This window comes from Trachypithecus francoisi, unplaced genomic scaffold, assembly GCF_009764315.1.
Source record: "Trachypithecus francoisi isolate TF-2019V2 unplaced genomic scaffold, Tfra_2.0 Lachesis_group8, whole genome shotgun sequence".
Classification (NCBI taxonomy): Eukaryota; Metazoa; Chordata; class Mammalia; order Primates; family Cercopithecidae; genus Trachypithecus; species Trachypithecus francoisi.
The window spans coordinates 14811284-14824409 of NW_022681473.1; the positions used below are offsets into that span (position 1 = coordinate 14811284).

The 13126-nt window shown below is 37.5% G+C and overlaps 1 protein-coding gene and 2 long non-coding RNA genes across 5 annotated transcripts in view; all 3 read left to right on the top strand.

Moving 5' to 3' along the window:
* LOC117080726 overlaps window positions 1-13126 on the top strand; it is a 28643-nt gene that overhangs the window by 1469 nt on the left and 14048 nt on the right. For all 3 annotated transcript variants that reach the window (XR_004435927.1, XR_004435929.1, XR_004435928.1), the window contains exon 3: window positions 1252-1381. This is a non-coding gene — a long non-coding RNA (uncharacterized LOC117080726). The remainder of the gene's footprint in view (window positions 1-1251; window positions 1382-13126) is intronic.
* LOC117080727 lies at window positions 3885-12520 on the top strand. Its single transcript, XR_004435930.1, has 2 exons — window positions 3885-4500; window positions 10624-12520. It is a non-coding gene; the product is annotated as an uncharacterized LOC117080727 (long non-coding RNA).
* On the top strand, window positions 4695-5988 carry LOC117080725 (olfactory receptor 5B3). The gene has a single exon (XM_033205959.1). It carries the CDS (start codon window positions 4782-4784, stop codon window positions 5727-5729), a length of 948 nt encoding a protein of 315 aa, XP_033061850.1. The 5' UTR covers window positions 4695-4781; the 3' UTR covers window positions 5730-5988.

A 13126-nucleotide genomic window follows, 5' to 3' on the forward strand; every position in this document is an offset into this window, starting at 1 on the left:
GGATTACAGGTGTCTACCACCCTGCCTGGCTAATTTTTGTATTTTTAGTAGAGACTGAGCTTCACCATGTTGACCAGGCTGGTCTTAAACTTCTTACCTCAAGTCATCCACCCACCTCAGCCTCTTAAAGTGCCAGGATTACAGGCATGAGCTACAGTGCCTCGTCCAGAAATCTTTAATGAAATGCTTAAATCAGCTTTATTTCTACTCACCAAACTCTAAAACCTGTACAAATGTTCCTCAGTTGCAGAATGAGAAAAACAATCTATAATGTCCACATAATGCAATATTCTTCTACAATAAAAAAGATTTAACTCTGACATAGGCAACAATATATATGGGTTTCAATTGCTAAGTGAAAGTGAAAGATGCCAGACTCAAAGACTACATATTCTAGGATTATATTTAAAGACATTCTAGCAAAAGCAAAATTATTTGGACAAAAACAATGTACTTGTTGCCAGGATAGTGGGTGGGGGAAAAGAGGTTACCAAAAAGTCAGCTTAGAAAATGTTTTTAATGTAATTGTTGTAGTCTTATGTGACCATATATTTGACAAAATTCTTAGTACTATACAGTAAAGTGTGTATTAATACTGGGTATTACTGTATGTAAATTATGCATTCATTAGAGAATGAAAAAAGAAATAACAAATTTAATATGCACACAAATTATGTGTGTATATTAAAAATAATAAGCTTGATCCCCACTGGCAGCTTTAATTGCTTCTGCGCCTGGAAAGTAGAATGAGGAGCTGTAGATCCTCTCACAGGGAACATCTCCAGAGATGTCTATGCCCTTATAATTCTCCTCATATCTCCATATATTAGCATATGAAATCCCAACATGACTCCCAACATGATGTAGTTTTAGAGAGACCACACTGTGTACAAAGCTCCACGGATCATCATTTATTCATCTAAAGGATAATTGTTTTTAGTTCATGCATGCCTTCTGACCTGAGGCTTTGCTATGAACCTTCAACCCTGCTCAGGGAAAACATCCCAAGTGAAAAATTACGTTGACTGACTTTCGCACGATGATCCCTTAGCAAGATGTTTTACAGCCCTCACTTACTTGTTATTTACAGATGCAATTCTGTGAATTAGGTGAGAGAGGTAATCTTAACATGTTTATTTTCTCGAGAAAGGGGAAGATAAGTAACTCCTTTAAGTTCCCAGAAAGAATTAATAGGAGATTCAGGACTTGTTCCATCTTAATGCTCTTCCCTTTATTTTTCCATGCCTGGAGACCATGAAACCTGTTGACCAGTACCTGAGAGCAAGCTTCTCCAAACATATTAATGCAATATTCCATGGCTGATTTTCTGATTACAGACAAACTATTCTGTATTGACTGTTTCTGCTCATCCAGCTGTAAGGTAAGCTTCTATATCTAAGAAACATTTCAGAGAAAAGTGTAACTCATGCAAAAGCAGTGGGGCAGCTACACCTACTATAAGTTATTTGAGAGCAGAAATAGGTGTTTTCAACATTTTTTTCTAAAATACTGAGGTGGGCGTAGGGCATAAATGTTCCATTATAGGAAATTTAGTGGTTCTTAACGAAACATGCTTCTTCCTCCAAAGATATGGACAAAAGATAAGATAGATGATATTCTGACTAGGTGGTAATTTTATCTGTTCGTTATGTATTGGCTTTTCATAAGTGGTAAAAAAACAAAAACAAACAAAAAAGAGTGAAATGTTCATTCTTTAAACTACAAAAGGGTGTTAAATGAATTAACAAGCTATGACCTGTGTTTTAACTTTTTTTAATAATCTCATTCTTACTATTATTAGCACATCTACATATGTTGACAGTGATGTGGCTGAAAGTTTTGACTTTTGATTAGATTGAAGATGGATTTAACTCTTGAATCTTGACTCTCAAACTAGCCATATAATTTTGGAGCATCACATCACTTCTCAAATTCTCAATGTTCTTAATGATAAAGTAATAATAACAATAATAATACCTCTCTCTCTCTCTCTCACACACACACACATACACATATACACACACACACACACACACACACACATCATTTATATATAAAGTTTTTATTATTGGTAGAACATAGTGTATGCTAAAAGCAGTCATGTATGTTAAAGTTAGCAACATAACATCTTCATACCTCAGGCTTGGGAAGTGAAGTTGCCAAGTGTTTCAGAGAAAGACAGTAGGAAACAGTAGTTAGTATTGGTTGGATACCCTTCTAAAGACCCCAATCCAAATACAAAGATTTAAAGTATTGTTCCTGATTTCATTCTTATTTTCATGGCTGTGTAATATTCCATGGCATATACATACCACAACTTCTTTATCCAGTCTACCACTGATGGGCACCAGGGTTGATACTATACATTTGTTGTTGTGAATAGTGTGCTGATAATCTTACAGGTACATGTGTCTTTTTAAAAAAAATGTCCAACTTTAAAGTTCAGGGGTACACATGCAGGATATGCAGGTTTGTTACATAGCTAAAGATGTGCCATGGCAATTAGCTGTACAGATCATCCCGTCACCTAGGTATTAAGCCCAGCATCCATTAGCTCTTCTTCCTGATGCTCTCCCTCCTCCTACCCACCACCCTTTGACAGACCCCAGTGTGTGTTGTTCTCTACCATGTGTCCATGTCTTTTCATCATTCAGCTCCCACTTAAAAGTGAGAGCATGCAGTATTTGGTTTTCTGTGTCTGCATTAGTTTGCTGAGGATAATGGCTTCCAGATCCATCTTTGTCCCTGCAAAGGAGATGATCTCGTTCTTTATTATGGCTGCATAATATTCTGTGGTGTATATGTACCACATTTCTTTATCCAATCTGTCATTGAAGGGCATTTAGGTTGACCATACGTATTTGTCTTTTTAGTAAATGACTTATTACCTTTTGGGTATATACTGGGTCAAATAGTAGCTCTGTTTTAAGTTTTTGAAGAAATCTGTACACCAGATTTTTGGAATACTACATAGCCATAAAAAATGAAATCACATCCTTTGCAGCAATGTGGATGAATCTGGAGGCCATAATCTTAAGCAAAGTAACACAATAACAGAAAACCAAATACCTCATATCCTCACTAATAAGTGAGGGCTAAATGATGAGAACACATGGACCTAAATATGGGAACAATAGACACTGTGGACTAATGGAGAAAGAGAGGGTGGGCTTAAGAACTACCTATCAGATGGTATGCTCACCACCAGGGTGACAGGATCCATACTCCAAACCTCAACATTATGCAATATTCCCACGTAACAAATCCGTACATGTAACCCTTGTATCTAAAATGAGCATTGAAATTTAAAAACAACATAAATAAATAAATAATAAAATATTGTTCCTAATCAAGAATAGATTCAAAAAACATATTTTATCACATGGAACTTGCCACCAAATCAGATCTGTGAGTTAAATAAAGATAGTCCATAAAGTAGGAAATTTTAACCCTTAATCTTTAACTATGGAATAACAGTAATAAGAGAAAGAATGACTTTAGGAAAAAGAAACTTTTTTACCCACACTAAAATATGGATTTCAAGGGAGAAATTAAGAAAAAGAGAGGCTCGCGTGAATTTTCCAGGGCAGACAATCATTTGCTTGGAGGAAGAGCAACCTGAAAGAAACACAGAAAATCTCAGTGGTCCTAGTATGGAGGAAAATAAAATTGGAGATGGGAGCTTCAATATTTCAAAACTCACCCTTGCCTGCAGCCCTGCTTGTCACCATCCACTTTTATAAAACCAACAAAAAGATTATCACCCATCCTAATAGTATTTAATATTATAACTAGCACTCATTAGGCTATGCTTAACATCTAGCATTTTTAATGGATTATCTTATTTAATTCTCACAATACTACCTCAAAGTAGGTCACATTACTGTTTTAGTTTTACAGAAGAAAATGTGATGTTTAAGGGAATTAGATTAGAACCAGTGGTTCCCAGGTGGTAAGTGGTGGACTGACATGCCTCTCTTCCAAGAACTCAAGCTCTGTATCTGCCATATCTGATGATAGGCTTCTCTCAGAATTGTTTCTGCTAGTTGAACATGCCCCTAACAACCCAGTTATCCCACCACTTTCACTATGCATATATTACTCGCTTACTTCATTGTGAAACCCAAAACACTAAGTTTGTACCAAAGGAGACAATAAGTGATTGTAAATTAAGTTGTATTCCATTTGATTTAAATTCAGTTTCGACCATTAGACTTAGGAACCATTCAGCATGGGTTCAAAAGTTGGTATGGATCCAAAGCATGGCTTGCCATTTAATACTTGTATAAACATGAATATGTTACTCAACCTCCTGTGCTTCATAATTTAAATGAATGCAACAACTAATCAAATACATAATATCGTTGCAAGGAAATAATGAATATATATCTAAAATGTCTAGACAAGTTCTTGGCAAATTAGCAACATGCGTCAGCTTTTACCGTGCTCAGGAAAGGTGAATTGACAGACAGATGCACCTAGACGAGTCATCTTGATCAGGTTAGTAAATTTTCTACATATGAGTTTACAAATTTATAATATGTAAAAATTGTGCAAATAATCTATTAAGATTCTTCAGTTTCAACAGTACGTATTCTGTATAATCAATGCACTACCTTTGGTTGTCAAGGCCACACTTTTTCTAGGGAATCTTGAAGTACAAGTTATTGCTACAATGAAGGAATACATATTGTACTTATACTTTTCAATTTTAATTCAATTTATTTACCACATTGTTCCTTTTTGTATTGCTACAAGCATCCTGTGAGTCCCCCAGAGCAATGATGGAAAATAAGACAGAAGTAACACAGTTCATTCTTCTAGGACTAACCAATGACTCAGAACTGCAGGTTCCCCTCTTTATAATGTTCCTCTTCATCTATATTATCACTCTGGTTGGAAACCTGGGAATTATTGTAGTGATATTCTGGGATTCCTGTCTCCACAATCCCATGTACTTTTTTCTCAGTAACTTGTCTCTAGTGGACTTTTGCTACTCTTCAGCTGTCACTCCCACCGTCATGGCTGGATTCCTTATAGAAGAGAAGGTCATCACCTACAATGCATGTGCTGCTCAAATGTATATTTTTGTAGCTTTTGCCACTGTGGAAAATTACCTCTTGGCCTCAATGGCCTATGACCACTATGCGGCAGTGTGCAAACCCCTGCATTATACCACAACCATGACAACAAGTGTATGTGCTCGTCTGACCATAGGCTCCTACCTCTGTGATTTCCTGAATGCCTCCATCCACACTGGGGACACATTTAGTCTCTCTTTCTGTAAGTCCAATGAAGTTCATCACTTTTTCTGTGATATTCCAGCTGTCATGGTTCTCTCTTGCTCTGATAGACATGTTAGCGAGCTTGTTCTTGTTTATGTTGTGAGCTTCAATATCTTTTTAGCTCTCCTGGTTATCTTGATATCCTACATATTCATTTTTATCACCATTCTAAAGATGCACTCAGCTTCGGGATACCAGAAGGCTTTGTCCACCTGTGCCTCTCACTTCATTGCAGTCACCATCTTCTATGGGATTATTATCTTCATGTACTTACAACCCAGCTCCAGTCACTCCATGGACACAGACAAAATGGCATCTGTGTTCTATACAATGGTCATCCCCATGCTGAACCCCCTGGTCTATAGTCTGAGGAACAAGGAAGTGAAGAGTGCATTCAAGAAAGTTGTTGAGAAGGCAAAATTGTCTCTAGGATGGTCAGTTTAACATTGTAGGATGCACCATAACCTAGTTTCATTTCTCTCGGATCTTCTCCATGTTCTGAATCACATTTAAAGTCCACAATCAAGTTAAATTCCTGAGGTGATTGCCATGCCTGTTTAAAAGTCTATTGTCTAAGTAAAAAGAAACATTATGTCCAGAAACATAACACCTGGACAAGAATGGCTAAGACATCTTGGGGCTTCTTTTCCAAAAACCTTAAAGATATTAATGTATTCATTTATTCCACATGCATTTTTTTCTACCACATGTCAATGCAAATATACATAAAACTAGAGCAAAAACAAGTCCATTAATAAAAGTACATGAAGGTTTCCCATGAAGTGGGGAATATTCCATAGGTGTGGAAAATGTGCCCAGATTAAATGTAATGTGACAAATTCTGATGGTTAATTTTATGGGTCAGTTTAACTGGATTAAGGGATGCCCAGATAGCTGCTTAAACATTGTTCTGAATATGTCTGTGAAAGTGTTTCCAGAAGAGATTAATATTTGAATCAGGAGACTGAGTAAGGAAGATCTGCCCTCCCCAGTGTGGGTGGCCATCATTCAGTCTACTGAGGGCTCACCTGAAAAGAACAAAAAGGTGGAGGAAGGATGAATTGTGTCTCTTCTTGAGCTGGGACATTCATCTTCTCTTGTTCTTAGACATTTGAGTTACTGGTTTCTCGGGCCTTTGGCCTCCAGGCCTTATACAAGTTCCACAACCCTGTCCTGACCTTTCTCAGATCTTCAAACTCCAAATTACTCTACTGGCCTTCCTGGTTCTCCAATTTGCAGACAGTATATTGTGAGACTTCTCAACCTCCATATTCACATGAGCCAGTTCCCATAATCAATCTCCTTCTCTCTCTCTCTCTCTCTCTCTCTCTCGGTTCTGTTTCTCTGTAGAACCCTGAATAATACACTAATATTTAACAAAAATAATTTAAATACTTAATTTAGGGAGTAGAATATAAAGTTGAGCCTAATGTTTTTGAATTTATTTTGGTGAATACTGTTCCAGGAGTCCTCATTTTGTTTAAAAGAAAACATATGATTAAATGAAAGTATATGCTTTTCCTTGGCACATTGTATCAAGAATATGTACATATAGCATCTCATATGAATTCATATTTGTGTCATTACTGAGTTAGAGAAGCAACATGTTCATGTTTTAAAGTTTAAAAGGAGAAAACAACTAGAGCACCAGAAAAACTGAGTAAAAATAAAAGCATTTCTTTGCATATTGCTACCAGCTTTTACAGTGTTTAAAAAATGTACTGAGAAACAAAAAAAAAAGTACATTTTTCTTCCTGCAAATACTTTGAAATGGTTAATTCTGCTCCTTCATTCTTATTTTAGTTGACATACATCACCTTTTGCTGCTTCACCTGTGTTTTACTCCATTTCGTCCAGGCTGCTCTCCTTGCTGTTTTTCACAACTCCAAGCCTGCTCCAACCTCAGGGCCTGTGCACTTGCTACTCTCTATGCATAATATTTCCTCACTCCATTCAGGTCTTTCCTTAAATGTGACCCAGTCATAGAGTCCTTCGTTCACCACCTTTATAAAATAATCCCTCTCCCCACCCCACGTACACTGCCCCTCATCTCGTGTTATTCTTCCTCGTTTTTACTCACATTCTCCTGTATATTTATTCACTTGTTCACTATATATCCTCCTATCCAACTAGAAGACAAACTTCATTAGAGCAGTGAATTTTTTGTTTTCTTTGTAAGATCTTTAGTACCTAAATGAGTGTGTTTCATAGGAGATTCTCAATAAGTATTTGTTAAATGAATGGATAAAATAATGAAGCTTTGAGTCTAATTGTATCAATATGTTGAAACTTTGAACCATCCATGATTATAGCAAACTATCTATTATATAAGCCTACTATTCAGACATATAGTTCATTTCAAAAGACACAGATAATTTCTTTGCTGAAACATTTTTACCTATATTCTAAGGACTTTTTCTCCAACTTTTAGACACAATCGTTTCCTGAAAATTCTATCATCAAGTAGCTCATTTGAAGCCATCTCATAATTTTTACTTAGATGTGATATCTCAATAAGTAGAAAATAACATATCAAATAAGTACTACTTAGTAAATCATAAAAATACATTAAATGTGAAATTATTTAAGGTTTAACATCTGATTATGTTTGAAAATTACTTCATACACATAAATTATAGAATTAACTGAAATGATTCTAAACATCCATGTAGAATATAAACATGACAATATCTGTTAGTAGCAAACATGATATAAATTCAACAGGCTGTTATAATGTACAATCTTTATGCATCCTGATTCCTGGAACCTTTCGATGTCACCTTATATTGCCTAAAAGGACTATGTAGAGATGATTAAGATGGAGATAGTATTATGGATTATCTGTGTGAGCCCTAAAGGCCCACATATGTCACTATCAGAAGAAGACAGAGAGATGTGATGACAGACAAAAGAGAAGTCGGCAAAGTGACCATGAAAGTAGAGACTAAAGTGATGTGACCCCAAGGCTTGGAATGCCTGCAGCCACCATCAAATGGAAGAGGCAAGAAATAAAATTCTCACTTACAATTTATGAAGCAAGCAGGCCTTGCTAATGTGCTGATTTCAGTCCAGGGTCACTGATTTGGCACTTCTGGCTTCCAAACTGTGAAAGAATAAATACCTGTTGTTTAAAGCTTCCTGGTATGTAACGTTTTGTAACAGCAACTGTACAAATCTAAAACAAACACTTGCCTGACTTCTCCTATGTCATAAACTTATATTATGATGGTACATTTGTCAAAACTACAAAAAAAAGATGGACACACTATTACTTTCTACACTTCAGAACTTATTCTGATCTCATGCATTTTTCCACTCTTTTCCTCTTCTTGCATTTAGTTGTCAGGTTTCCTTAATCTCTTCTAGTTATGACAGATTGTCCATCTTTCCGTGTGTTTTGAGGGAGTACTGGTGAGACATTTCATAGAATGTCTGAAACGGAAATTATGTTTTTCTGAGGTTTTCTCATTATTTCCCTGGGGCTGTACTGTTTTTCAAGTAACATCAGTGATAAAATTTCTCTTCTAGCACGTCATATCATGGACACATGACTTATCAGTGATGAGTTTAACATGATCACAGATGTTAGGTAAAGTTTGCTTAATTATCTCTCATAGAGTTACTTTTTGTTCCCCCTTTCTCTGCTCTATTCTTTAGAAACAAATAATTAATTCCAGCTCACATTGCTGGTATGTGGGAACCTCTGGCTGAGATCAGTGTTTAAACAACTTATTTGGAGTTTTTCTGTGAGCAAGATTTGTCTCCTTTCTCATTTATTTATTTATAATCATTTATATTAGCATGTTCTGGTTTGTTTACTTTATACTGGATTATAAGGCAATACTAGGTTTTTGTTTTATTTTTTTGGTCTAAATGTTTCCACTTCCATCCTTTGAAGCTCTTTCAGAAGGCCCTTATGTTCCTTTGACATTGTTCATCCTTTGTGTTTTGTTTTTATTTTATTTAGAATATGTCCTTACTTTAGGGCATTACATGATGCTCTAAGCTCATCTTGTATTTTTCCTACTGCTGTCACAGAGTCAACTACTTCTACAAAGAGGCTTCTTTATTTTGATAGAGAGTGATGTTTACAAGCCAACATCTGGACACAGGGTGTGCTTGCTGTTACTGCTGTTTCACTTCTTCTAGGCTCTTTTATCAAAAGAACTAAGTATATATTTCTGTACCCTGTATACAGAGAAAACCATATTTATTTCTAAATTTATTCATTATATTAAACTAAATATGAGTTCATACTGATGTCTCTGTTGGGGCTTAGAAAATGACACCCCAAAGTATGGCACTTTGTCATGACGAGTACTTTGAACAAAAGGACATTGGAAGGCCTCAGAAGAAGGCTCAGAACCAAAGTCTTTCTGACCTTCCCCTGTCCTCCTGTCTCTTTCCCCTCTTTCTTCCCCAAAGTAGGTCAGAAACCAGAATTACTCTTCTCCATCATGGACCATAGAAACTAGAACTCCTTTTCCCCAGAGCAAGCCATAAAACCTAGAAATATTACTCTTTCTCCCACCTTTCTATCTAGGATCTTGTCATAAAAAAATGGGCTCATATGCTTGTTGGCCACATGTATGTCTTCTTTTGAAAAGGTGTCTGTTAATGTCCTTTGGGCCCTCTTTAATGGGGTTGTTTGCTTCTTGTAAATTTGCTTAAGTTCCTTATGGAAGCGGGATAGTAGACGTTTCTCAGATGCATAGTTTGCAAATATTTTCTCCCATTCTGTAGGTTGTCTTATTATGTTGATAGTTTCTTCTGCTGTGCGGAAACTCTTGGTTTAATTAGATCCCATTTGTCAATTTTTGCTTTTGTTGCAATTGCTTTCTTTTTCCTTGTTATGAAATCTTTGCCAGTTCCTGTGTTCAGAAAGCTATTGCCTAGGTTGTCTTCCAGGGTTTTTATAGCTTAGGGTTTTACATTGAAGTCTTTAATCCAACTTGAGTAGATTTTTGTATATGGTTCAAGGAAGAGGTCCAGTTTCAATCTTCTGTGTATGGCTAACCTGTTACCCAGCACCTTTTATTGAATAGGGAGTCCAAAAACCACATGATCTCACTTAAATAGGTGGGAACTAAATGACAGGAACTCATGGATGCAAAGAAGGGAACAAAAGACACTGGGGCCTACTTAAGGGTGGAGGGTGGAAGGAGGGAGAGGATCAGAAAAAAATAACTATTGGAGATAAATAACTAGCCTTAGCATATGGATGATGAATTAATGTGAACAACAAACTCCCGTGACACAAGTTAACCTATATACAAACTTGCCCACATACCCCCAAACCTAAAAGAAAAGTTACAAAAATAATTGACTCTCATTCCAGAGAGGTCCTGCCCGATACCTGGAAGGAAGAAATGCTGCAACAGAGAGGCCAAGAAGAATCTGAACAGACAGGCCTTGCTGGGTTTTCTCACTATTACTATTAGGTCATATACCTTATCCAATCACATTTCCACATGCAGTCACACTTCCATGAACCTAAGCATAAAAACAAACAATTTTCCCTGGATCTTTGAGTCTTCATTACTGAAGGCTCCCATGTCACATAGAATTTTGATTAAATTAATCTGTCATGCTTTTCCCCTGTTAGTCTGTCTTTGTCAGTTTTATCTCAGACCTAGCCAGGAACCCTAGAAGGGTTGAGGAAGCTTTTCCTCCCCTATGTCTGTCACTCTAATTCAGTTTATTCCATCTCCAGCATAGGAGTAAAGCAGTTCCACAATTGTTAATCCATACCTCCATGAGAAACAACTTTAGCAACTAAAGCACAGTATTTTTGTAAAATTTATTTTTAGCTTTAGGGCTTCTGGTTAGCACATTGTTTTTCCAATCTTACTTAGCTTGGCTTTTTTTTCCCCCCTCATCTCCTTTCAATGAAGTAAAGTCATACATTTATAATAAAATTAGATTTTTTTTTCACAGTCTGTTTAATTCTGGAATTCCCCTGTACTCTTGGTTGATCATTTTTAATTTGTATGCGGTGCATTCACTCTTTGCTACGTGTAGTTCTATGAGTTTGGACAAATGCAGGCATGTGTTCACCAGCAGAGCACCACAGAAAATATCTGATTCATCCTAAAATTTCCCTTTGCATGCTTTTTATAGACAACCACTTCCAACTCCCCCAACCCTTGGAAATCATTGATGTTTTTACATTTCTATGTTGCATGAATGGAATGACAATATGTAACCTTTGGATTTTCCTTCTTTCATTGTTAAAAACCACTGTCCCACTGCTAGCTGCTGCCACCAGGGCCAAATCACAAGCCATTGGCAGTGATCCTGCACCCTGGTCACCTCAAAGCAGGGCCTCTGTGCATAGTAACCCATGGTCGCCACCTGGGGCTAAAGCACATGCTGCCCAACCGAACTGAAAACAACCCAGCAAGACTGCTGAGCAACCGCTGCCACACACACGCAAGCATTCCACTGGGGGCCTGAGGATTACCCTGCCCCTGCCTACCACAGCCAGCACCACATGCACCACCAAGGCCCTGAGAACAGGCCCATCCAGCTCAGCTTCACCCCTCTGAGCTCTGGAGCTCTTGGTCTGAGGCCCTGTGGATCACCCTGCTCTATCCTCCATCACTGGTGGCACCTGAGCACTCCTCCTGGGAGCCTGAAGATGAGCATACCCAACAGGCTGCAACCACCTCAGCTGGAACTCACTCACAGGCACTAACCTGCAAGCCTGGGGACTGGCCCACTCAGTCTGTCACAACTATGGCCAACACCAGTGCAGACCACTCGGGAGCCAGAGGGGTGTCCCATCACTGACACTGTCATTGTCCATACCACATCCACTTCCCAGGGGCTTGAACTTACCCACCTGCCCTGCCCAGCCCACTGCTGGCACCAGAGCAAGCAACCTGGAGGTCCAAAGTCCAAAAGTCAATCTGCCTAGACAGGCTAACATGGGAGCCAGTGTTCACTGACCCAGGACCCAAGAACAAGCATGCTTGGCATGCTGCTGCCACCTCTGGGGCCCAAGGACTGGTTCACCTGACATCCTGCCCCCAACAAAACCTTACCACAGCCTCCACATTCTAAGCCACTGAGAAAATCACAGATATCACTGACTCTGTTTACAAGTCAAGAAATCATACAGATACTACACTATTGCGCACATCAAGAGACAAAGACAAAGTACCTTATCCGGCCAACACCATATATGCATTTTGAGGATAAAGTTCCCTATGGAAGCACATCTAAAAAAAAAAGTGGAAGAAGTGACTGTAACACCAGATGCAGAAATATCAATGTAAGAACACAAGAAACATGAAAAAGCAGGGACATATAACACCTCCTAAGGAACACAATAATTCTTCAGCTACAGATTCCAATGAAAAAGAAATTTATGGAATACTCAAAAAATAATTTGAATGATATTAAAGAAGCTCAGTGAGATAGAAGAGAACACTGATTAAAAAATCATGAGCATAATTCAGGATATGAATGAGAAATTTACTGAAGAGATAGATATCATATATAAGAATCCAAACAGAAATTTGGAAACTGAAGAATTCATTAAATGAAATAAAAAACTGCATTCAAAAAACTTCAACTAGATCAAGCAGAAGAAAGAATTTCAGAACTTGAAGACAGATCTTCTGAAAGAACGCAGACAGATAAAAAGTTTTTTAAAAAGAATAAAAAATAATGAACAAAGCCTACATAACATATGGAACACCACAAAGCAACCAAATATTTAAATTTTTGATGTCCCAGGAGACAAAGAGAAAACAAAGGGGGAAAGAAAACATATTTAACAAAATAATAGCTGAAAGTTTCCAAAGTCTAGCAAGAGATTTAGATATCCAGATATC

What these genes read in the sequence shown, in the direction of transcription:
- LOC117080725 (XM_033205959.1), top strand. Translation starts at nt 4,782, where the DNA reads ATGATGGAAAATAAGACAGAAGTAACACAGTTCATTCTTCTAGGACTA.